Source organism: Ursus americanus, chromosome 23 (genome assembly GCF_024610735.1).
Source record: "Ursus americanus isolate L20-20 chromosome 23, mUrsAme1.1.p, whole genome shotgun sequence".
Taxonomy (NCBI): Eukaryota; Metazoa; Chordata; class Mammalia; order Carnivora; family Ursidae; genus Ursus; species Ursus americanus.
This window is the reverse complement of record NC_142149.1, coordinates 671,577-694,711: the sequence shown is the minus strand read 5'-3', so window position 1 is coordinate 694,711 and position 23,135 is coordinate 671,577. Positions and strand designations below refer to the sequence as shown.

Sequence of the window (23,135 nt, the reverse complement as noted above, 5' to 3'; positions counted from 1 at the left end):
GTGGGGCCGTGCCGGGGGTGACTACAACAAAGGGCGGCGGGCGCCGGGCGTCTGTGACCGAGTCTCCCGGTGCTCCTCTGAGGCCGAGCCCTGGCCCCCCGCCTGCCCCGCTCCAGATGAAGTGTGAGCACTGCACGCGGAAGGTGGGCCCCGCGGGCTCGGGGCCGGGAATCGGTCCGGCCGCGGTCGGGGCTGCTCGGGGTCAGGGGGTCGGTGCGGCCGGGGTCGGGGCTGCTCGGGGTCAGGGAGTCAGTCTTGCCGGTGTCGGGGCTGCTCGGAGTCAGGGGGTCTGTCCGACCGGGGTCGGGGCTGCTCGAGGTCAGGGGGTCAGAGCCGGGGGTCGGAGCTGCCTGCGGTCACCGGCCTCCGGGAGCCCTGGTGCCCAGAGCGGGCTGTGCCGGCCGCGGTCCCGGTCCCCTCGTCCCCCCGTGCCCCCGGCCCCCCATCTCCGGGATCCGCCGCTCCGGGCGCCTGTGCGTCCGCGTCGTCTCGCAGGCTCGGTCTCGTGTGTGACAGAACTGGTTCGGGTTGTACTGGGTAGAGGGCGACTGCAGGTGGTTGGTAAGCTGCGGACACTGCACCTGCCAGATGCCTGGCGCTACTGCGCGTCAGGTTACGTTTTCAGGTGCTTTGTAGTCACGTTACTTTGGGGCTCATGCTTGGTTTTTCCAGTTCTCAGTGCACTTGTCTGTTCTTTCAAAATATGTTTGAAGCCAAAACAAACAAACAAACAAACAAACAAACAAACAAGCGAGCGAAAAACCAACCTCTGTTACCACTCAGGGCAGTCATAGTGAGCGCCGTTCTTGATGTAGGTGATTGAAACAATGATCAAAGCATGTTTTTGAGGAGTTCTTATACAATTTACATGAATATAGTAACAAACCAGGAATGTAGGAAGGACAGGGCTGGTCCTCCTCTCCACCTGGTAGCCATGGTGACTGTGGTAGCCTTCCACGCTTGCTTCTAGGCTGTGATAATGTAAAGAGCCATTCATTGTGGGAATGGGGGTTTTTTGTTTGTTTCTCCAAAAATTGGATCATATAAATATTCCATCACTTCCTCTTTTTTTTTTTTTTACTTACCATTATACAGAGGTACATGTTCAGAGCATCACGCACAATTCTAGTTCATCGTATTCTGAATGTCAGGAGTGTCCAGGCTGTCTGTATTGATACACCTGCTAGTGGAAGGCCACGTTGCTTCTAGTTTTCATTTACTGCAAGGATACGGATAGAGGAGGGCGTGCATGTGTGTCCCCAAGTCCAGGTACTTTTGTTTTTGTAGAAAAGATTTCTACACATGAGGTTAATGGGTCAGAGTGTACATACATCTTTTTAACTTGAGAGGGTCAGATTAAAAGTTGTACTTTTTTATGTTCCTTTGCTTTTTCAAGGAATGTAGTAAGAAAACAAAAACCGAGGACCAAGAGAATGCGTCAGTTGGTGTACCGAGTCTGGCCCAGGAGAATGGAGAGGCAAGTAATTTCTCAGTTTTGCATTAGCCTGGAGTAAACGGCTGGGGCTGTTTTTCTCCCTTGGGGGCTCATGCCCCTGGCACACCACTGCTCTAAGAAAGAAGACGCTAAGCTGGTGCCCCCGCAGAGGGCCGCGGGCATGCAGGGTGGTCATTCCTAGGCACGTGACCTTTGAGAAGTGCCCGAGAGCAAGTGCCCTCAGAATACACCACACCAAAACAAACTGTGTGTAGAACAAAGAAAAATATTATCTTTAATCATTGATTAGAAATAGTGGTATAATATTTAAATTTCTAATTTTTTTAGTGAAAAGTTTCATTCTGTAAAATGGGAGTTTAGGTAGGTAATTTACAAAATAATTCAAATCTCATGATCCTGTAAGTTTATTTTTCTAGTGGTTTCTTCTCTAACTCCCTTCTTGAGGGTTTAAATCCTCCTTAGCTAGTGGTGATGGTTTACGTTTACTGGGTAGGGAAGGTCACTCTCCCTTGGAAAGGACTGGTATTGACTTCACTAGTGGAGAGCTGGCCACGTGGGAGAAACAGCAGGAGGTTTCTCTTTAGTCTGGTGATCCCAACACAAGGTCTGCCCTGACAGGAACTATCTAGTCCCTCTTGTACCAGCACTGCTCTGTGCTCTGGCAGCTGTAGGGCTTGGCAAGCAGCAGATGAGACAGGCACCCAGGGCGCAAAGGCAGAAAAAGCAGGGAGTGCCTGGCGCCTCCCACACCTCGGACAGACATCTAAACCCAGGGGCCCCAGTTTCCTTATCAGTGACCTGGGGAGTTGGGTTCCTTCCCTCCCAGGGCTGTGGTAATGCAGAGATAAGTTGTGTGCACAGCCTCAGCAGGCGTCCTGCCAGCACAGTGGGTGGCACCCCAGTAGGGTGAGCAGGTCAGGGGTGGGGTACACTCACCAGGCATGGGGAGGTGTGGACAGAGTGGTCTGGGGAAGGGGACAGATCATATGTGGGGGCGGGGGGGCAGGGGAGAGAGGCATGTGGCTCAAGGTGGCTAGAGCAGGGGAGAAGGAAGAAAAGGACCTGGGAGACAGAGTGTTGGGGCCAGGGCAGGCCGCCAGAGTGGCAAAAGCAGCAGAGGATGCAGCGCAGGAGGCTGGGTGCAGTTTGAGTTCCACAGACGCTGAGCTCTCTGTGCAATGGTGGTCTGCAGTTTGGGAAAGGAAAGAGCTCCGCTGGAGGCGAAGATTGGAGAGGGGCTGGGGGTGGGAGCTGGCACTGTTCTGGGAAGTGAGGCTGGTTGGAGAGAAGAGGTGGTGGACAGTCATGTGCAGAATGCCCACGTTCAAGAGACAGGAGGAGGCGGAAGGAACAGGACAGGTGGGAAGGGACCAGACCCGGCCCAGGAGAGCCTACAGAAAGAATGACTGTGTGGTGCACAGTACACTGGGCATGGAGGAAGTCCTGCTGGGGACGGCGCGGAGTGTGCTCACAGACACCTCTGCAGGGACAGAGGGCCAGGATTCTCCGAGTAGCACAGCAGTGTCCACTAGGTCCCAGCCGTGTGCCCGGCCATGTGCTCCAGACCCTTAGAGTGCAGCTCTGGCACCACCTGGGAGCTTGTTAGAAGTGCAAACTCTTGGGCCCCATTCAGACCTCCTAAAGCCAGGCTACTGGCTTCCTTGGGGAGCCATGGGCCTTGATGAGCTCACCAGGGAGTACAGAGCAGGCTGAGCGTGGGAGTCCCCAGGGGCAACACAGAAGGGGACATAAGAACGAGAGGCACCGGGCCAGCTCCCAAGACACAGGAATGTAGATTTCTTCCCACCACATGACAGTGCTGTCCTTCTCCCACCCTGGATTGTCATCTGTGTGACTTGGTGTCATCGTGTCCTGTTCGGTGCCCCTCCGGCACCCAGAGCTCCAGACCTGGCTCTGTGTTGTCCAAGGTGATCCATGTCACCTTGTATTCTATGTTGGTCTCATGCTGTCATTCTCCTTAGAGAAGCACATGTTATAGTTTTTATTGAAGAATCAGACCAAAACATCTTTCTTTTGTAGAAGGGAGAATTTCATAAGTTGGCCGATGCCAAGATATTTCTGAGTGACTGCCTGGCATGTGACAGCTGTGTGACTGCAGAGGAAGGACTCCAGGTTTCCCAGCAGAATGCCAAGGACTTCTTTCGAGTTCTGAACCTTAATAAGGTAGGGCTTCTGGGCACTTGCTGGTGCTGTGGCCTGGGGGTGGGAGGTGGAGGTGAGGCACGGAAGCCTCTGCTAGGGCACAGGGCACACATCTTGGCCCTGGCCTTGTGTCCCTTGCTGGAGTCGGCACTCTCCAGACCCCCCGCCCAGAGTCCCGTTCCCTCACTAATGTGGTATGAGGTGAGGTCCCTAGTCTGTTTGCAGGGGCAAGGTTCTGGTCTGATGGGCTTGTCAGGCGGGGGCATGGCTGGGGCCCCTCAGCTGTCCTGCAGCAGACACTCAGCTTTGGACAGGTGAAGAGAGGGCAGATGAGGCAGGGGGGCTGAAGAGCACACCTGGGTTTGCCCCTTGCTCATAGCCAGTTCTCAGGAAGCACTCACACCCACCCTGCCCACAGCAGCGCAGGTGCCCCTGGGAGCTCCCCCCTCCATCTAGTTAACAGTTGGTGTGCCAGAGTGAGGCAGAGTCCATGAGGAGTGTGGGCTTCACGTGGGCACCCAGCATAGAGGACAGGGCCAAGCAGCGTTGTCAATGTTTGCCGCCACCCCGTGGCATGTTCCTGAGTCCATCATCCAGCATTTTTGGGTTACAGTTTCAGAGAGAAATACATATCTTTCTGTTGTCAGCATTGTGTCTGTTCCCTTCCTGGTGGTCAGGTTTCCTGGGAGGCCATGAGCGAGCAGCGGTCCCCACCTGCTCTTCCTTGTCCTTCTCTGAACCAAGTGGCTTTGCTCTCTTATTACATTGAACAGACTCGGCTCATTTATGATGCAGCTTAGCTCCCCCCACACCAACATCTTGATTCAGACTTCAGTGGGAAGTTTTACTGTTAAACAGATGTTTGTAGAAACTTCTGGTGGATATGCATACCAACCACCATTTCAGCTGCAGAAACTGGCGTAAAGAATAAGGAAATGGTTATTTCATGAAACTGGACGTGGGGGAGGTTCTGGGTTGGTTGAGCCAGCTGTTCACGCTGTCATTAGGGACACCGCAGTTTCCCTTTCTCTGCTCTGCTGCCCTTGGCCCTGGGCTCAGTCTGATCCCCTGCTGGTCACCAAGCAGCTCCCTCAGAGGAGGGATGTTGCAGTGAGCATGGAGTGAGGCCTGGAGACCTCCTGGACAGGGCATCAGGTAAAAGGACTGGAGCACCGAGTCTGGCTCCTAGGGCTAGGAAAGACCACCCTCTGCCCTGCCTCTTCTGTTAGCAACTGGGACTCACACCCCTGATTCTGCTTCCACATTTCTATTGGGGTGCATTCAGAAGCAGGAATCATGCCCCCTTTTCCCACATCCAGTCGGGCCTGCACACCCCCAGCTGTGAGACCAGACCAGTCCTCAGACCCATGGTGGAAGGTTTGTCCCCAAATACCACTGTTTGGGTTTCCACTTTACTAACTTGCTGACAACGCCTGACCCTCACAGCTCTGTCACAGTAATTCTGTGTCTGCCCTAAACTCCAGGTTAGGGGGTCACGTGGGAGACTTTATAATGCCAGTGTCCTTGACTGTGCTGCTCTCCTGGGTTGTGTCCCTTGTGTTGGTGATGAATTGTTCATATTTTTCTAGGGATTTCTTGAACTGCCAGTATCAGTTTTGGTTTCAGGGTGTTGATAGCCTTGTGGTTTCATGTTTGTACAATTTTTTTTTAAGATTTATTTATTTGTCAGAGAGAGTGAGCACAAGCAGGGAGAGGGGCAGAGGCAGAGGGAGAAGTGGGCTCCCCGCTGAGCAGGGAGCCCCATGCGGGGCTCAATCCCAGGACCCCGGGATCATGGCCTGAGCTGAAGGTAGATGCTTCACCAACTGAGCCACCCAGGCGTCCCACACGATATTTTTTAGAACACTTTATAAAAGGTGAGAATGATCCGCTGCCTAAAAATATCCTACAGTTTGGGGAGCCTGGGTGGCTCAGTCAGTTAAGCCTCTGACTCTTTCAGCTCTGGTTATGATCTCAGGGTCATGAGATCAAGCCCTGTGTTGGGCTCTGCGTTTAATGTGGAGCCTGCTTAAGTTTCTCTCTCTCTCCCTCTCCCTCTGCCCCACCCCCTGCTCTCTCTTCTTCTCTGTCTTAAAACAGACACACACACACACACACACACATACTTATATCTACAATTTGCCATAATGACTAGGGATTGAGGTCTCTTTGGGGACAGATCTCTGGACACTGTTTCAGTGTGTATGTGTTTTGTTCTAACTGAAATATACTGGTGTGTGTGTGTTTTTAAATTGTTATTGGGTCATTTCAGTTATTTATGGGCCAATATTGTAATATTTATTTTTCCTTTAAAATTATCCACTTTCATTCAGGTATTTGTATTTATCAATAGAATATTGTTTTTAAAAACTGACGACTCTCTTGGGATGTCACATTTTTTAACCCTAATTTTTTTCCCGTTTCCTTAATTATACTTGCTAGTACATGTATATTTTATCAGTCTTTTCATAGAACGCTTGCTATGTTCTGTTTGACTGGATTTTCTGTTATGGTGTCTTACTTCACTCTAGTGCTCACCACACACGTAACACTCTTCTCTGTTTTTCCCAGAAATGTGATGTCTCCCAGCACAAGGTGCTCGCAGTGTCGGTGTGTCCTCAGTCTCTGCCTTATTTTGCTGCCAAACTCCGCCTCAGCGTGACTGATGCATCCAGAAGACTCTGCGGCTTCCTCAAGGGTCTTGGTGAGGCACCTTGATATTGTTGTGAGTCTGTAGGGCCAGCTTACAGGTGCCCTTTGTGTCTCCTGAGCTCAGCTCCCAGGGGCACAGCCTAAACCAGGACGTCCGCAAGCACCTCGAGGAACGTGAGAGGACCCTGCCTCTGACCTGCGGTAGGCAGGCGTCCCTCACCCCCTTGCTGTGCAGATGGGTGTGGTGTGATGTCTGTGGCTGCCCTCCAGGAGCAGCAGGTGATGGGGTGGCCGGGGACAGGTCGGAGGCTCCGGCACTTGCTAAGGAGTACGGTCCCGCCCCAGCTCCCGGGGCCCACAGAGGACATGTGATAGAGCGTCACATCGGCAAGGTGACCGGCATCTGGTTTCCCAGGATGCTCGCTGAAGAGCAGAGCAGGGAGGAAATGGGCTGTCTCCCGTGCAAAAAAAGGAAGGTAGTCCCTCTCAAACATGCCTAAGAACTCAAATGTGAGTGAGCTGGAATGGTACCATCTGAAGTAGCAGCGAGAAGGCTTCTGTGTCGTCCACTGTCGTCGGACTGCCCAAGCCCGAGCCCCTGCCCCAGCCCATCCTCTGTGGGGCATCTGCCACCCTGAGGTGTCCTGGGCACAGGAGCACCAGGTGGGCTCAGGAGAGGAGAACTAGAGGCATCTGCCAACATGAGTTTTAATTTTTCTGCAGTGGCTTCGTTTTTTGGGGGGGGTTGTTTTGTTTTGTTTTGTTTTAAGATTTCATTTGTCAGGGGCGCCTGGGTGGCACAGCGGTTAAGCGTCTGCCTTCAGCTCAGGGTGTGATCCCGGCGTTCTGGGATCGAGCCCCATGTCAGGCTCCTCCGCTATGAGCCTGCTTCTTCCTCTCCCACCTCCCCTGCTTGTGTTCCCTCTCTCGCTGGCTGTCTCTATCTCTGTCAAATAAATAAATAAAATCTTTAAAAAAAAAAAAAAGATTTTATTTGTCAGAGTGCACAAGCAGGGGGAACAGCAGGCAGAGGGAGAAGCAGGCTCCCTGCTGAGCAAGGAGCCCGATGTGGGACTCCATCCCAGGACCCTGGGATCATGACCTGAGCTGAAGGCAGATGCTTAACCAACTGAGCCACCCAGGCGCCCCCCCCTTTTTTAAAAGATTTTATTCATTTATTCATGAGAGACAGATGGGGAGAGAAAGGCAGAGGCAGAAGGAGAAGCAGACTCCCTGCAAGGCTCGATCCCAGGACCCTCAGATCATGACCTGAGCTGAAACCAAGAGTCAGATGCTGAACCGACTGAGCCACCCCCACCCAGGCGCCCTGCAGTGGCTTTTTAAGACCTCAACACGTGGGGGATTACTAATAAAGTGATAGAATAAACAACTGCTCCTTGGAGCGCTTGGCGTGGACTGGTTTCTCCATGCACTGCTTGCAGTGTGCGGAACATGGGTGTAGTCATTCCTTCATGCTCGTGATCTGAAAAAGCTTCGGTCAGCTTGGTTTTACCAAAGACCCGAGTTCTAGATGCTCTCTCTTCTCATAGTGAAAGGCCCAGTTTGCGGAGACAATTTTTTAAAGAGTTGGGCATTATGTATTAGTAAAATATATCCAGAGTGAAACTGACTTAAGGTAATACTTCAGGATGATACTTAAGTTTTATAATGTTTCTTTTTAAGAAAAATTATCTGGCTACAGATTTTTTTTTTTTTAAAGATTTTGTTTATTTATATGACAGAGAGACAGCCAACGAGAGAGGGAACATAGCAGGGGAGAGGGAGAGGAAGAAGCAGGCTCCCAGCTGAGGAGCCCGATGTGGGACTCGATCCCGGAACGCCGGGATCACGCCCTGAGCCGAAGGCAGACGCTCGATGACTGCGCCACCCAGGCGCCCCAATCTGGCTACAGATATTAAAGTTTTTTAGTTTACTTTGTTGTTGTTATTAAAAGTATAGTTTTGTTTCAGACATACGTGCCAATATGAAGAAAATTTCTTTTTAAAAGATAACTAAAAAGAGGCACCTAGATGGTCAGTCAGTTAAGTCTCTGACTCTTGATTTCTGCTCAGGTCATGATCTCAGGGTCCTGGGATTGAGCTCCCCATCAGACTCTGTGCTCAGTGCAGAGTCTGCTTCTCCCTCTCCCTCTCGCTTTGCCCCTCCCCCTGCTTGCACTCTCTCTAAATAAAATCTTCCTTAAAAATGCTAAAAGATAGCTTAAAAAAGAAGAAAAAAGATAGCTAGTTACAAATCAGCATAAAAATTATGGCCATCAGAAAGGTACAGGCTGCAATTTACTCTATTTTAAAGATATCCAGGATCATCACAGACTGAAATTTTACTACTGACTGGGAAAGAGTGCTGCTGGTATCTTGTCATCTTCCGTCAACTTTATGGCTACTGTGAGGTGTTTACGTAAGTGTAGACAGAGGGAGAACAGGAGGAAGCAAGAGAGAAAAGATACGTATTTTCTTATGAAAAATGATCCGTGTTTATTGTTTGAAGGAAAAGGTAAGGCACAGTCCTGGGCTTATGCAGTTTGTGGTGCAAAGGAGGCGAGAGGGGGGCACAGAGCTCAGGGGTGCCGGTGGAGTCTGGTCCTAGGGTCTGCAGACTCGCAGGGGTCCCGTTAGGTGACGAGAAGCTGAGCGTGCCCTCTTTCCCGCAGGGGTGCACTATGTTTTCGATACAGCCATAGCTGCGGATTTCAGCATCCTGGAGAGTCAGAAGGAGTTTGTGCGTCGGTACCAGCGGCACAGCGAGGGGGAGCCAGCGCTGCCCATGCTCACGTCCGCCTGTCCAGGTGAGCACCCGGGGCTAGCTGCCGCACCTCCGTTCGTACCACTTCTCATGGGTCTGCGTTAGGGGCAGGAGCGGAGATGGGTGAGGTCGGAGGTCACAGGCCCAATGCAGTGGGCGTCCTAGACCAGGAAGGAGTGGAGTGCTGGTGGGGACCCCAGCAGGTACACCGCAGAGCCCCCTACCTCACTCAGCCCCTCCCTGGTGCACACCAGCCATGCCCCCCCATCATCCGGCCTGATATTTGCTGCATCGAGGGTCTTAAGCCCTTCGAGTCTGTTTATGTGTAGGTTTGGAGCTTCTAGAATGTTCTTCCTAGATAATGATGCACTCTCCCTCGGGAGTTCTTTATACCTGAGTGTGTCAGAACTATAACTTGTTTGGGTTCACGTCACCTCTCAAATTCGGGGACGTGAGGTGAGATTTGGTTCAAAACTAAACCTGGTCTACTGTCAGCATTGTCCTTTTGGTTTCCCTACGACAAGGCAAGGAGATGAAAGCAACATCAAGGTCAGATGATCTGACCTGGCAGATAGAATCAGGACTGTGGGCAGTCCTGTGCTGGCTTGCTGGGCATGGCTTTCTCATGCGGGGCTCCTAGGTCTTGGGGTGCCCCTGCTGCCCACAGACTTGACGGATGTCTCCTGTGGGGTGTGCCTGTGCAGAGCTCCTGGGTGCCTTGTGCCAGGCCGCTTCTCCAAGCACATCCCCTCTGGTCCCTTCCTGTAAGTGGTGGCCTAGGGGAGGGGGTGGTCAGCAGTTCTTCAAGAAAGGGCCAGTACTCAGGTAGGATGTGCGTGCTGTTGTCACTTCCATGCTGCTGTGAAGCCCGCAGCCGCTTCTCCGTGCTCGTGTCTCCATGGGAGCCAGCAGAGTCGGTCCAGGCCACAGGCTGGTGTGTCTGCTCCTGGCCAGTGTTCAGTAACAAGTCCTGATCAAAGGTCTCCTCGGGAAAGTACTAACCTGTCTGGTGTCAGATGCAGGGCACTGTGGGCCCTGGGACCCTGGTTCCTCCTCCCCGTCCCTGCTCGGTACTCTTCCCGCCAGGCTGGGCATCCTGTCTGCCCTGGCCCTTAACTCCTGGTGTTTTGCCTGATGCGTGGTACCCCTGGCCAGCACACAGCAGCTTGCCTGCAGCACAGAGATGCCATCCCCCGGAGAGCTGTGTCTGGAGGTGCTGGCCTGGTACTGAGGCCAGGGTGGGTGGGACCTTACCAGGTCAGACTTGGAGTGGGAGGGGCCTTGGGCCTCCAAAGGCTCCATTGTTTTTTGCAGTTTTTTGTTTTTAATGTTCAGAGGCAAGGGATAAGGAGAGTCCCTCCAGTGACCACTCTGCTAGGAGCTTCTGTGGGTCACCGAAGACATTTCCTGTGCACACTCAGGCCTGCCTGCAGGTGGTGGCTATGGCTTGAGTTTGATCAGATGGGATTGTCGTGTCATCTGACGCATCTCCTGCCCCTCCTAGCCAGGAGGGGTCGCAGGGAGGCAGCTGGCTGTCGCTGGGGTCTGATGAGCAGCTTCTTACTCTGCTTGTCTGCCCCCCGTGATGCCGTGGTGCGCGTGCCCGTCTGTAGTGTCTGCCTGTCACCAGGCCGTGCCCAGGAGGGGCAGGATGTGCGCTCTGGCTCCCGCACGCCTCTCTGACCCATGTTCCCCGGACACCACAGCAGCAGCGGTGAGCCCAGAGGGCACAGCGGCCCTCAGCAACTCGGGAAGTGCTCCATTCCGTGCTGGGCGCTTAGACGTAGAGCACGTGTGCTGTCTATCACGATCATCCGGGCTTGGGAAGTTCTGTCATTGCCCTAAAACGTGGGCAGTTGTTGGCTGTTAACTTCCAATAGGTGAATGAAGCTAGGTGGGCCTTGTGGCTGCTGGCGGCAAGAACAGCTTCGCAGCGGGCACAGTGGGGGCCAGGTGCCCTGGGGAGACGCCACATGGCTGCTCCTCTAAACTCGTTCTCCTCTTTTGGGGGGTCCAGTATGCCAGTTTTCACTTTCTTCCACTCCATTCTCTCTGGGAAGGGGCTGGCAGGAGCATCTTCCAGTCTAGAGCATATGCACCTGGTCCCCAGGGCCCAAGGTGCCACAAATTCCCGGGGAGGTCAAAAGAAGAGGTGCCTGGCTTTACCCCAGTGACGGGGTCTGGGAGCTCAGAATTTGTCATGTGTGACAAAGGAGAAGGAAGCCACTGTGAGAAGCTGACAGGGGACTGTTCTCTCCCCAGGCTGGGTCCGATATGCCGAACGGGTGCTGGGCCACCCTGTTACCCCTCACCTCTGCACCGCCAAGTCTCCCCAGCAGATCATGGGCTCCCTGGTGAAGGATTACTTTGCTAGACGTCAGGTGAGTGGACCACCTCCCAGAGGGCAGTACATGGGCTAGGAGACGGGGGACGTTCCCACCGGGCACTCCCAGGGTGGTCGTGGCCCCAGACCGCGTGGAAATGCTGTCCATCCTGCTAAGAGGGGGCCCCAGCCTTGCCCCCGGAGATGCTTGCAACAAAGGAGGCCCTGTGTGGGGTCCCGGCCTGTCCCGCAGACCACAGTCGGTAGGCATGTGACTTCGTTAGCCACTTCTGCCTTCACGTGATGGAAAACTCCCAGTCGGGGACCTGAAGGCCTTTCCGCGTCCCTCAGCTGCCCCGGGACCCCCCTGTGGGTAGCACCCCATGTGTAGCTGGTCCCTATGCTGTCCCTCCCCACTCCAGGCCCCCACTCAGACCCCTGCATGCCATCCAGGGCCGCCTCAGGAATGCAGAGGCCAGGCCTGGTTCCTCCCGAAGGTCCCCAGCACCCCAGTGGTACCCATGATGTGGCTGCCTCCTGTGGTCGGCTCCCCAGCTGCCAGAGTGCCCACGGTCCTCCTCAGTCAGATGATACGTCTCTCCAGAGAACCAGTGAGGTCTGGCCCTGGAGAAACTGGAGAACACTGCAAAACGAGGGATCCCACAGACCCAAAGCCAGCTTTAGGAAGCCACACGCCTTTGACACCCTTGTTCACTTTGGGGACAGAGAAATGAACTATGGGACTGTATCCCTTGTGCTTGCCCCACCCCCACTGTTTGGGGGAGTCTAGGAATTTGCCAGGCCTAGAGGCTAACCGGTCCCGTGGGCCTGCTGAGGGACAGCCGGGCGCCCTCCGCAGGCTCTGCCCCGATTAGGGCCTTTCTGCCAAGTCCTCGCCACGGAGATCACTCAGCAACTGCCAGCTCCTGGTGTGGCCACCGATTTCACCAGAGGAGCTGCCTGAATAGGTGTCACTTGGGAAGTTTCTGGAAGGTTGGAGGGTTAGCCAGCCTGGGCAACAGTCCAGCAGTGGCTTATCCTTAATAGTGTTTGGTCAGCGTGTGCATAGGTCTGGGGGAAACTGGCTTGGCTCTCTGCGGCACTTCCCCGCATCTCCAGGCTGCTGGGTCTTCCCGGCTCTGGGCGACCCCGCCCAGTCTGAAGTGAGGCGGCCCGCAGGGGAGCTGGTGCTGTGGGGAGGCAGGCACAGGTCACAGCGTGGTCTGCAGGAGACTGGGCTCGGACCCCAAGTGGCCTCACACATGCGAAAGCACCTAGCAGGGGGCAGTTGTGGGCACCAGCTTTAAGCTGCCCCTCCTCACTTCCTCACAGCCCCAAACAGGGTTTTCTCTTTCTCCCCAGAACCTGTCCCCAGACAAGATTTTCCATGTGATTGTGGCTCCTTGCTACGATAAGAAACTGGAGGCCCTTCGAGAAGACTTTCCCACAGCTTCCCACGGCTCCCGGGGAGCTGACTGCGTATTAACCTCAGGTGAGGGGCAGGCAGGCTACGTCCAGCTGGGGCCTCTGGCCGGTCGTCCTCTGAGGTCACAACAGGACCACCGAGGGCTTGACTGCAGGGAAGTGGAGAGGGGCAGCGCTCACACCGCGTGGAGAAGTCCCGTATGAGACGGAGGCTCTGCCGACAGACCACACATGCACCTGGCAACACAGTGAAGTTTTTCAGTGAGAGTCAGGTGGGGACCCTGGTGCTCCAGTGACATTGCCCGCAGCCCCCACGCAGTACACTTGGCGAAGAGCCTACAGCAGGTTCCCTGTGTGCCAGGGTGGAAATGACTCTCTGGCGCCCTCGAGAGCCGCTCAGCGGAACACTGCAGTTAAGGGGCGGCTTGTGTCCTCTGACCCCGTGAAGCCGTGCTTCAGACCCCCAGGCCACATAGGCAGGGCACCCGGCTCTCGGGGGCGTGGGTCCCCTGACCTGAGACTCCAGCATGAGGACCCCCATGGAAAGGCCCCCAGCGCACAGGCCCCGTGGGAAGGGAGACGGGACACCTGCTTACCTGGTAAATGGTGGGTTTTCGTGAGAACCATACGCAGGCCTCTTTCTTGGATGCGGAGTCAATTTTACTGTTTTTCTCACATGTTGAGTCCTCTCGTGCACACGTAATGCCACGGCAGTTGATATAAACGTTGGCCGTCTCCAGCAAGGGTTTCCGGGGGCCCTGGTGTAAAGGGAAGTAGGAGATTCTCAGTTCATCTCTTTGCACAGCACTGTACGCCCTGTAAGTGCAGCCCCTGTGTCTTGGCCCTCTGTCCACAGGCAGCTGTGCTCGAGAGTGTTCTGCTTCAGAAACAAAACATGGAGAGCTTGTTTGCAAAATCCCTTGTTTCAAGGGCACAAGGAGGAATTGGATTCTTCTCTTACATTTTGTCAGTACTTTTCACATGTTAGTGTTCTTCTGTGCTTGAGATGCCCTCTGTAAGAGTGACAGTGCCCAAGGTCACCTTGACAGAAGCTCCAGTGGGGGAGATAACCCTAGAAGCAGCCCCTGTGGAAGCTGCTGGCATGGGGCTGTGTGGGTCCTTCCACGGTGCCTTACGCCTCCTCTTCGTCTGTAGGCGAAATCATTCAGATAATGGAGCAAAGTGACCTCGCAGTGAAAGACGCTGCCGTTGACACTCTGTAAGTGACTTTTGCAGGGAGGGGCACCTTGCGGGTGGCCTCCCTCCTTCATGATGAGGCCGTGGGCGGTAGAGAGATGGGGGTGTGGGGGAGCCTCTGACCTGTGTTGCGGCTCAGTCCCCCACCACGGCCCTCAGTCATCTTCCCAGCTCTCCAAAGGAACATGAGCGGGGCCCTGGTGTGCAGTGCCACCCACTGGGGGTGTGGGGAGTTGGGTTTCCGTGGGGATATTTACCTGTCCGCACCCTCCACTTCTGACTTCCGTGGGTTCCTGGCATTGTGCCTCTGGACCTGCCCGAGGCTGGGTCACCTCTGGACAAGAGCAGCTCGCTTGGGTCCCTTAGTGCTGAGAACACAAGCCGGGGTTCTGCTGTCTTGGTAACCCTAGCTGATGGCCAGCGCTCCCACGACGTGCGCGCCTTGGGCTCCGTGTGGGGTGTGCGTGGGCTGCTTAGCCGTCACAGCCCTTTCGTGGAAGGCTGCCCTGAGGTGTCTAGAATCTAAGCGGCTTCAGTGCCTGTGGTCAGAACCCATGGTCGTTCTCGTCCCCGCTGGGGCGCATGCACACGCTCCCGGGGGACCCTCAGATTCCCAGCTCTGTCCTGAGTGTCGAGGTTCTTCTGGGGGACACGCTGATGCCGGCGCAGCAGAGAAGGGAGTAGCCAGCCAAGCACATGGAGTGGGGCTCCACCTGCTGCTTCGGCATCTGAGGTCGCGGGTGACCACTTGTGTTGATCATGAAAACTCAGCAGCATGAGATTTCTGCCTAGAGTCTAAATATCTGTAAAGGATTTCTCTTTTCACGGGGTATCATAAGATTTTGGAAGCCTGACTTCATCCTAGCTGTTGCTCTTCTGCCTGGCAAGGTTTGGAGGCCTGAAGGAGGAAGAGGTGAGGCGCCATGACGGAGCCAGCTCCGACGGGTACCTGGCACACGTCTTCAGACACGCGGCCAAGCAGCTGTTTGACGAGGACGTGGGAGAGGTCACCTACCGCACCCTGAGGTCTGCCTGTGCGGTCAGCACTGTTGTCTAGGGCACGCTGCCCAAAGCCAGCGGGCGGGCACGTGTGTGCGAGTTGGGGTGGGGGGCTATCTTATTTATAGGGTTTGGAATAGCCAAGACCAAAAAACCTTGTTTTTATTCAAGTTTTTCATTTTGCTAACATTTCAAACTTAGATTGGAAAATGATTGTCATCCACAGAGGAAGGACTCTGTAGATTAAAATCCATTTTGTTGGGGCGCCTGGTGGCTCAGTCTGTTAAAGCATCTGCCTTCGGCTCATGTCATGATCCCAGGGTCCTGGGATCGAGCCCCATGTCGGGCTCCCTGCTCAGCGGGAGTCTGCTTCTCCCTCTGCCGGCCGCCCCCGCTGCTTGTGCGCGCGCTCTCTCTCTCTGTCAAATAAACAAATTAAAAAAAAAAATCCATTGTATTCATCTTACAGGAACAAAGACTTCCAGGAGGTCACCCTTGAAAAGAATGGGGAGGTTCTGTTACGCTTTGCTGCTGCGTATGGCTTTCGAAACATCCAGAACGTGGTTCTGAAACTGAAGAAGGGCAGGTTCCCGTACCACTTCGTGGAGGTGCTCGCCTGTGCAGGGGGTAAGAGGCGGGGTCTGGGCCACACTGCCCCCACCGCCCCCCTCCTGCCCCTTAGGAAACAGGCCCTCGTGGGCTACCCCAAGCCTTGCTCAGTTCTGACAGCTTTGTGGGACTGTGGATGCTGCCCTGGTGGTTGTGACACAGTGGTCCCTCTCCTTCCCTCACCACATAGCAGAAAAGCCAGGTGTCCCTTTAGAAAGCCCCTGGGGGGGGGGGCGTCTGGGTGGCTCAGTCGTTAAGTGTCTGCCTTCGGCTCAGGGCGTGATCCCAGGGTCCTGGGATTGAGCCCCGCATTGGGCTCCCTGCTCCGCTGGGAGCCTGCTTCTTCCTCTCCCACTCCCCCTGCCTGTGTTCCCTCTCTTGCTGGCTGTCTCTCTCTGTCAAATAAATAAAATCTTTAGAAAAAAAAAAAAGAAAGCCCCTGGGGACATAGTCTCAGAGAAGAGCCGCTGCTGCTTCGGTGGCACCAGGCGAGAGCCTGATCTTGGTTCAGATGGCCCACCTGTAGCCAGGTTCTATCCTGAGTGACGGAGGGGGAGGGGACCCACTTTGAGAAATGGAGGCCAACAAGAGGTAGCAGGGTGGGGGTCCCACAGCAGAGCCCAGGGACTTGCTGGTGGAGTAGGTACGGGTGTCCGGGGAGAGGGTGCTGTGGCCTCCAGGTTGCTGTGGGGCCACCTATGCCCTACTGAGTGGGGAAGGCCCACAAGGGTCAAGCCTGCCTAAGGAGAGAAGGCATGGCCAGGGTGCAGGAAAAACCTGCCAGTGTTTGGGGAGGGCATGTGGGGGTTGGAGGAGCGGACGCAGCGAGGATGAGGTGGCAGCGGGTGAGGTGGGCCTGCGGCGGGGGGGGCAGGGTGTCCAGTTCCCCTGAGCTGTGGTGGGGGCTGGGCAGACTCACCTGTGCCCTAATAGCGGGGGAGCCCGGGGCCAGGGGTCTGAGAAGAGGAGCAGACCCTGGGAGAGTGGGCTCCCTGGGAAGGTGAGTGGGGTCACCTGCCATGGCTGAGCATCTTCGAGATTGGAGATCAAAAGTGCAGCTTGTGGGGGGACGTCTGGGTGGCTCAGTCAGTGAAGCATCTGCCTTCGGCTCAGGTCATGATCCCAGGTCCCGGGATCAAGTCCTGCATCGGGCTCCCTGCAGTGAGTCTGTTTCTCCCTCTGCCGCTCCCCCTCGCTTATGCTTTCTCTCACTCTCTCTCTCTCTCTCAAATTAAATCTTCTTAAAAAACAAAATCTTAAAAAAAAAGTGCAGCTAGCGGGTACTGCCAAGGGACTAGTGGAGAGGGGCTTGGCCAGGGTGGCAATTTGCTACAATTCTTTTAAATGAACTTAACCCTATAAATCATGACATTATTTAATACATTTGAGAGTACACAGCACCAGGATGTGGGAGTCGTACCCTTTATCCAAGTTGTGGTGCTTGGGTGCATGGGCTCCTGTGCGGGCTCGCAGGTTCCCGCCCCCTCCCTGGTGCTGCCCAGGTGGGGACCCGCGCCCAGAGACTTTATGAGACGCTAGTGGTGTGGCTGCCCGTTCGCAGTCTTCTTGCTCTTCTGGAAGTCCAGATTTGCATTCACAGCCAGCCAGTTCTAGAGGCTAACAATGTACTTCACTTTTAGGTAAAAAATGTTTCCCGGATAATGTCCGTAGGTAACGAAGGGGAAGCATAAGGGGCTGTGTGCCTGTAACCTGGGGTTCTTGAGGCCTCGGGGCCACACGTCCAGAGTCCAGCTCCAGGCTCTGGCCCCATGGTGCTGCACACCGTTGTTGTTCCTTTTCTGCTCCAGAACCTTCCCCTATAAAGCTAAAGGGGGAAAAGCGTAAGTTCCCTGCTTGTCTTGCAGGATGTTTAAACGGCAGAGGCCAAGCCCAGACCGAGGACGGACACGCAGACAAGGCGCTGCTGCGGCAGATGGAAGGCATCTACGCGGACATCCCTGTGCGCCCCCCCGAGACCAGTGCCCACGTGCAGGAGCTGTACCAGGAGTGGCTGGACGGGGTCGACTCCCCCAGAGTCCAGGAAGCCCTGCACACCATGTACCAGGGCCCGGGGCTCCCTGCGGTCAGCCGAGACATCAAGTGGTAAAGGTCGGCACGGCTGGGAGGCAGGCTCCGTCAGCTGCCCGGGGAGGGAGGCGCGGCCGAGTGTAGGCGTTGCAGACACTGCAGGAAAACCGCTCGGCTCCTCAGTTGCTACCTTGGTCTTCAGAGTTCTCTACCCCTGTTTGCTGGTGGCTCCCTCACTGTCTGATGTGGTGCTATCTTCGTGACACGTGCGACTGGAATATTTTGACGTGAGAGAAGGATTGTCCCGATTTAAGTATATCCTTTTAAGACTGAAAAATATCCCAAAGAACAAGAATGAAGACAAACTGTTATCTTTTAGGCTTAAAAAAAAAATCCAAAAAGTGTCCTGAGAAGAGCTAAGACCCCAGAAGTTCAGATTCATGTGCCTCAGAGAGATCTCGTGAGTAGATGACAGGAGGCAGGCCGCTGCGGGGCATGTGGGGCCGCAGTCCACGGTCTGCCCCATTCGGCTCTTATTTTTAACCATTTATGTTACTCCTGAAATGTTTTTGCCAGAACGTGAGTCAACTGCATCCTTTTGGAACCGGTGGCTGATACACAAATCTGGATTTTCAGCTTTTCTGGCAACAGTGGACCATGTTTCTCACTGCTGGGCTGCCAGAGAGCGGCAGGCAGCAGCCCCTCCTGGGACCAGCCCTCTAATCCGGGGGCCCTGTGTGTGCTGGTGTGTGTTGGTGCTGTAGGCCTCAGACATGCACCTTTCCGTTCAGCCGTTAAGGTGAACTCGCCTTGAGGCAGGACGCCTGGCAAGGCTGCCAGGTACCTACAGACAGAAAGACGGAGGATGGAGAGGGGACAGAAAGGGCTACCCATGTAGGCCAGGCTGTGCGATCGGGAGGCGGTCACCTCCGTCCCTCCCAGTCCTGCTGCGGTCCTGCCTCCCCCCAGCCTGTGCGTCTTGAGGGGCTCTCCCCCTGCAGCCCACACTGCTCCTGTGAGCACGCCTTAAAGAAGAAAGAGGGAAAACCGATTATCCACAAACAGAGGGCTTGCAAGCAGCCGGAAATGTGCAGAATCACGGCGCTCCACATCAGGGCTCGTCCTTGAGATGAAAGACCTCTGCGAATGGCCTGGAGTTGGATTTCCAGAGCACCTGGATTTTGTTAATGCGAGTGATGCTGCCCCTCTTGAACCCTCCGTGCCGTCAGGCCTCCGCGGGCTGTTCCCTCATCGTGTTCTGTATCGTGTTGTGCCGGTGTACCTGTCCGGGGTGATAGCTGGATATTGTGTGAAATTGTACAGTTCTTCCTTTCAATCTGTTCATAATCGGGTTCACCCTCTAAGTAACTGATTATGGAATAAACAGTTGAAGAATGTGTTTGTGGAGAATGCGTGAACCAGGTACCCCTCCCAGCCAGGGGCCAGAGTGTGCCCTGAGACCAGATGCGTTTGTCACACAGGCCGCGCCCTCCCTCACCTTGTACTTCTCCAGCCAACACCTGGCCCAGAGCAGGAGAGCTGTCATCCGTCTCCTCAGTGGGCCTAGAAAGCCGCCAGCCAAGTGCGCGGTTGGTTCCTCTTCAAAAGCACCCCTTTCCAGCTACAGCAAAGACCTCTGCTGGCCAGAGCCCAGGCTGACAGACGGGGGATATCCCACGAGGTGTTGGGTCTCCTCCACAGTTCATCTTGGGTTATGGCCACCTCCGTCCTGACTCCAGCCGTACGTGCAGAGACGAGGGGGTGGCCCCATGGCCGGGCCAGGCTGATGCCCACAGAGTGTCTGCTAGTGAGCAGTGGGTCCCGGTGTGAAGAGGAGGGCAGGGTAAGCCCAGATTCACATTGCACCCGGCGGCCCCTCTACAGGCATGCAGCTTTCAGAGCTGGGGTACTCCGAGTCCCACCTAGTGGACTGTGAGCGTGTTCAGCAGGTTCCAGCAGGTTTGTGTGCGTGCTGGTCATCACGAATAGCTCTGCCTTCCAGTGCCCTGCTCTGGACCATGTCGGAGCCCAGAGTTTTCCATCTTCACCTGGCCTTAGAGCTTGGGCCAGTTCCCGCCAGTGTAGACACCGGTCCCTCCTCCTGAGCTTTGCACGAGTGATGAATGGAACTCCCGTTGCCTACACCATCGTTTGATGCTGGCCGAGGGTGTGGAGCAAGGGTTAGGGTCAGGTGATGCTGCTGACATGAGGCTGTTCTGTGGCCTCAGCTGCTGGGCCAAGGCTGAGCAGCAGGCTTCGGACACTTGCCCGCAGTGAAAAGACCACCGAACCACACTGAGTCGAGGTCAGACATGTTAGGTGAGGGAAGTGCGGCCCGCGCGGGCAGCTCACTTGCCCGAGGCCACCTGGCCAGCGTCACGGGCTCCCTCAGCTCCAGGCCCCAACCTTGTGTTTACATGCACCTCCTTCCACACAGCCGTTGGCTTTGTTCCCAGTCGGCCAGAGCACTTGCCTAAAGCAGATGGACCCTCCGCTCGTGTTCAGGGAAGCAGAGTGTGTGGTGTCCTTTTTGGACAGAGGCTGGCCCTTTATTTTCTGAATAAGGATAAGCCATACATTTCAAAAAGAAGCAAGTGCCAGGACAGAAGACCGACTTGAAAACTGAACAGACATCCATGCGCGTACGTGTATGTACCGGCATGTGTAGACACATGCACGCGTGTACAGGTATACACGCTTCTATGCGCTTCGGTGCACACACGCGCACGTATGAACATAGACCCAGAAGTTCGTCACTGGTGTCCGTGAGAAGAGCAGGCCCCACCCTGGAGGCCGGCAGTTTCACTCCTGGGAACCTTCCCTGACAGCACCGCACACAGGTGCCCAGTGGGCAAGTACAAGACGTTCTTTATGACGTTCGCGGTAAGAGGAAACAACCCGCAACACCTGACAAAGGTCCTTGGCGGAGGGTGGTTAATTGTATAACCAAACAGTGGGTTCGAGAGGCAGTTAAAACACAGATTTTTTTTTATGCACAAATAGAGAACTATCTGCAGTACGTCACCAAGGAGTCCTCACAATAGGCCCCTATCATAATACGTGAGCCAGCGTGGGGAGCTAGGCCCCTCTGGGCCCTCACCTGGACCCCAAGCAGGACGTGAGTCCATCTGACAAGTGGAGAACGGGAATGAGGAGGACGTCAGACCCCAGGGTCCCATAGCAGTCAGACAGGAGTGAAATCGCATTTGTGCAGAAGACCTGGAATGAATCCCAGGGGTCTGGCTCATCCAGCTCTCCTCACTGTACAGATGAGGAGGCTGATGTCCCAAGAGGGCAGGGTCTTTCCAAGGTCACAAGGGAGCAAATGCAGAGCTAGGCTCCTGGCCCTTTACTCGGGACTCTTAAATCGGCTCTAATAAGAGGAATTCAACATCTTCCCAGCAGTGACAGCATGAGCCCCTTTTGGTCTCCCTTTTTAAAAGTCAAGCCAGAGAGAGGAAGCGCACGTTGAAAAGACATCAGGTAATTCCTAACGTGCTCCCTCTGGGGAAGGAGCAGGAGCTCTGGCGAGCCACCCATACAACCCGGCTCAAGCGTTCTTACCTGGAGGTCTCTGGAGAGGCGTGCTCAGGAGAGGGGGCAAGACGAGTCCCAGGCCCCAGTGCACCCCGAGGGCAGACTGGGAGAACCAGAGGTTTCAGAGTCAACCCTCCGCCACACCAGACCTTGTCCTCTAAGCCACAGGCACCAGGGCACAGGGACAAGGGGAGGTCCGGGGTGCGTGTACACACAAGGAAAAGGTGACAGGTGACCATGGAGGGGCCAGTGGGGTAAAATGGAGGCCGCAGCCAGGGGTCTCCACATGAGCTCAAAAGAGGAGACCCTGATCTGGGAGGGTACCAGATTGTACTGGCGAGGATTGCATTGCCCATTACTGGGGACTGGGGGCGGGCCACAAAAGGGCCACAGGTGAGGGAGGTTCTACCGAGATTTGAACTCGGATTGCTGGATTCAAAGTCCAGAGTGCTGACCATTACACCATAGAACCACAAGACACCAGGGCCACCATGGTGCCACCCTTGGCCTGAGCGCACCTGGAAGAAGGGACACCAAAGTGGGGATCAAGAGACAAAAGGGGGAGGGGGACGAAAAAGTTGTGCAGGTCCCACCGAGACTTGAACTCAGATCACTGGATTCAGAGTCCAGAGTGCTGACCATTACACCATGGAACCGGCTGCTGCTCGGAGTCCTGCACACCCTGATGGGGAAATGGAAGGGGACAGGGACAGGACAAGTCTGCAGGCTACTGCCTAGGAAAAGATGAGAATGTAGCAGAGGAGGGTTTCGATCCATCGACCTCTGGGTTATGGGCCCAGCACGCTTCCACTGCGCCACTCTGCTTCCCCTGGCACCACCTGGCCAGGCCCTGACTGTGACAGGTCTGGGGTCCCAGCCCCTCCAGGCCGGGGATGAGGATGGCAGACTCCTGCAGGGGCCGGAGGAGGGCAAGGCAAGTGCCCATTTACACATAAAGTGGACTTCTGCTTTCCCTCCTTCAACTTCTCGTGGAAAGAAATCTCTGAATTCATGTCCTTTTCTGCTGTTAACAAAAACCCAAAAAGTCAAGAAATACAACAGTCACAGCCCAGAGTGTCCGTGTCCCTGGGCCGTAGTGGCTGGTTCTGTCATTTGGTGGTGGTTGGACTGTGGAAAGGAAGAAAAACAACGTTTCTCCCCATCATTTGAAAATGACTCCTAACTTACACAATTAGGAATAAGCTGTTCTTTTAATTCTACTTCTGCTCTTGGTCTGCTTCTTTTCTGTGACCTGTAAAGGTGTTTCTCCAATACCAAACTGCTTTCAAGTGTTATGACCCCTTGCTGTTCATCTTTATAATTTGAAAAAAAAAAACATAAATAAAGCCCTGCCCTTTCAAAGAAGTATGGACTATTCCCCCAAGAACATTCTAGATATAAATCCTTTGAGAAAAAAAAAAAAAAACAAAACAAAAACTTTCATGTTGAACCTTTTCAAGTAAAAAGCACGTATGGAACTTGCCATTGTGGATGGTGGTCTCCTCTTGCAAGCCAACAGAAGCATCAGGAAAGAGACGCACAGCCTGAAACTGCCAAGGTCAAACTGTGAGCGTCAGCCAGGGTGCTCAAAGGACGTGGCAGCAGGGAGCTCAATGAGCAGGGTTAAAGGAGGCTAGTAAGCACTCCACCGCTGGCCACTGCACTGGACAGTCAGAATGCTGAGGCCAGGGAGCAGTTCCTGCCCCCTGTGAGTGCTGAAGCAGATGGAGTGGGCACCAAACAGGAGCAGTGGCCTTCCTCAGTGGAGTGTCAGCTCACCTGCAGGCAGGAAAGCGCTGAGGCTTTCTTTCCTCCCCTCTGATCTCCTTGCCAGTGCTTCCCATTGGCTGCAGCCCCTTGGCTCTCTTGCCCTCCAGCTTCCTGTTGGTCTCAGAGAAGAGAAAGAGGTGAATCTGGAGGGCAAACATAAGACATCAGAACTGTGGGGGACAAGTATAACCTCAAATGTATGACCACAACCAC

General features: G+C 54.7%; 1 protein-coding gene and 3 non-coding genes across 4 annotated transcripts; 1 reads left to right on the top strand and 3 right to left on the bottom strand.

Moving 5' to 3' along the window:
* On the top strand, positions 1-19,012 carry NARF (nuclear prelamin A recognition factor). The gene is made up of 11 exons (XM_045774999.2): positions 1-143; positions 1,397-1,477; positions 3,497-3,640; positions 6,191-6,323; positions 8,943-9,077; positions 11,297-11,415; positions 12,720-12,849; positions 13,938-14,001; positions 14,868-15,005; positions 15,448-15,605; positions 17,453-19,012. The coding sequence occupies exons 1-11, from the start codon at positions 117-119 to the stop codon at positions 17,692-17,694; spliced, it is 1,371 nt and encodes a 456-aa protein (XP_045630955.1). The 5' UTR covers positions 1-116; the 3' UTR covers positions 17,695-19,012.
* A 2,540-nt stretch (positions 19,013-21,552) lies between these two features.
* On the bottom strand, positions 21,553-21,624 carry TRNAQ-UUG (transfer RNA glutamine (anticodon UUG)). The gene has a single exon. It is a non-coding gene; the product is annotated as a tRNA-Gln (tRNA).
* Positions 21,625-21,736: 112 nt separating this feature from the next.
* On the bottom strand, positions 21,737-21,808 carry TRNAQ-CUG (transfer RNA glutamine (anticodon CUG)). The gene has a single exon. It is a non-coding gene; the product is annotated as a tRNA-Gln (tRNA).
* A 97-nt stretch (positions 21,809-21,905) lies between these two features.
* TRNAM-CAU (transfer RNA methionine (anticodon CAU)) lies at positions 21,906-21,977 on the bottom strand. The gene has a single exon. It is a non-coding gene; the product is annotated as a tRNA-Met (tRNA).
* Between the last annotated feature and the right edge of the window lie 1,158 nt (positions 21,978-23,135).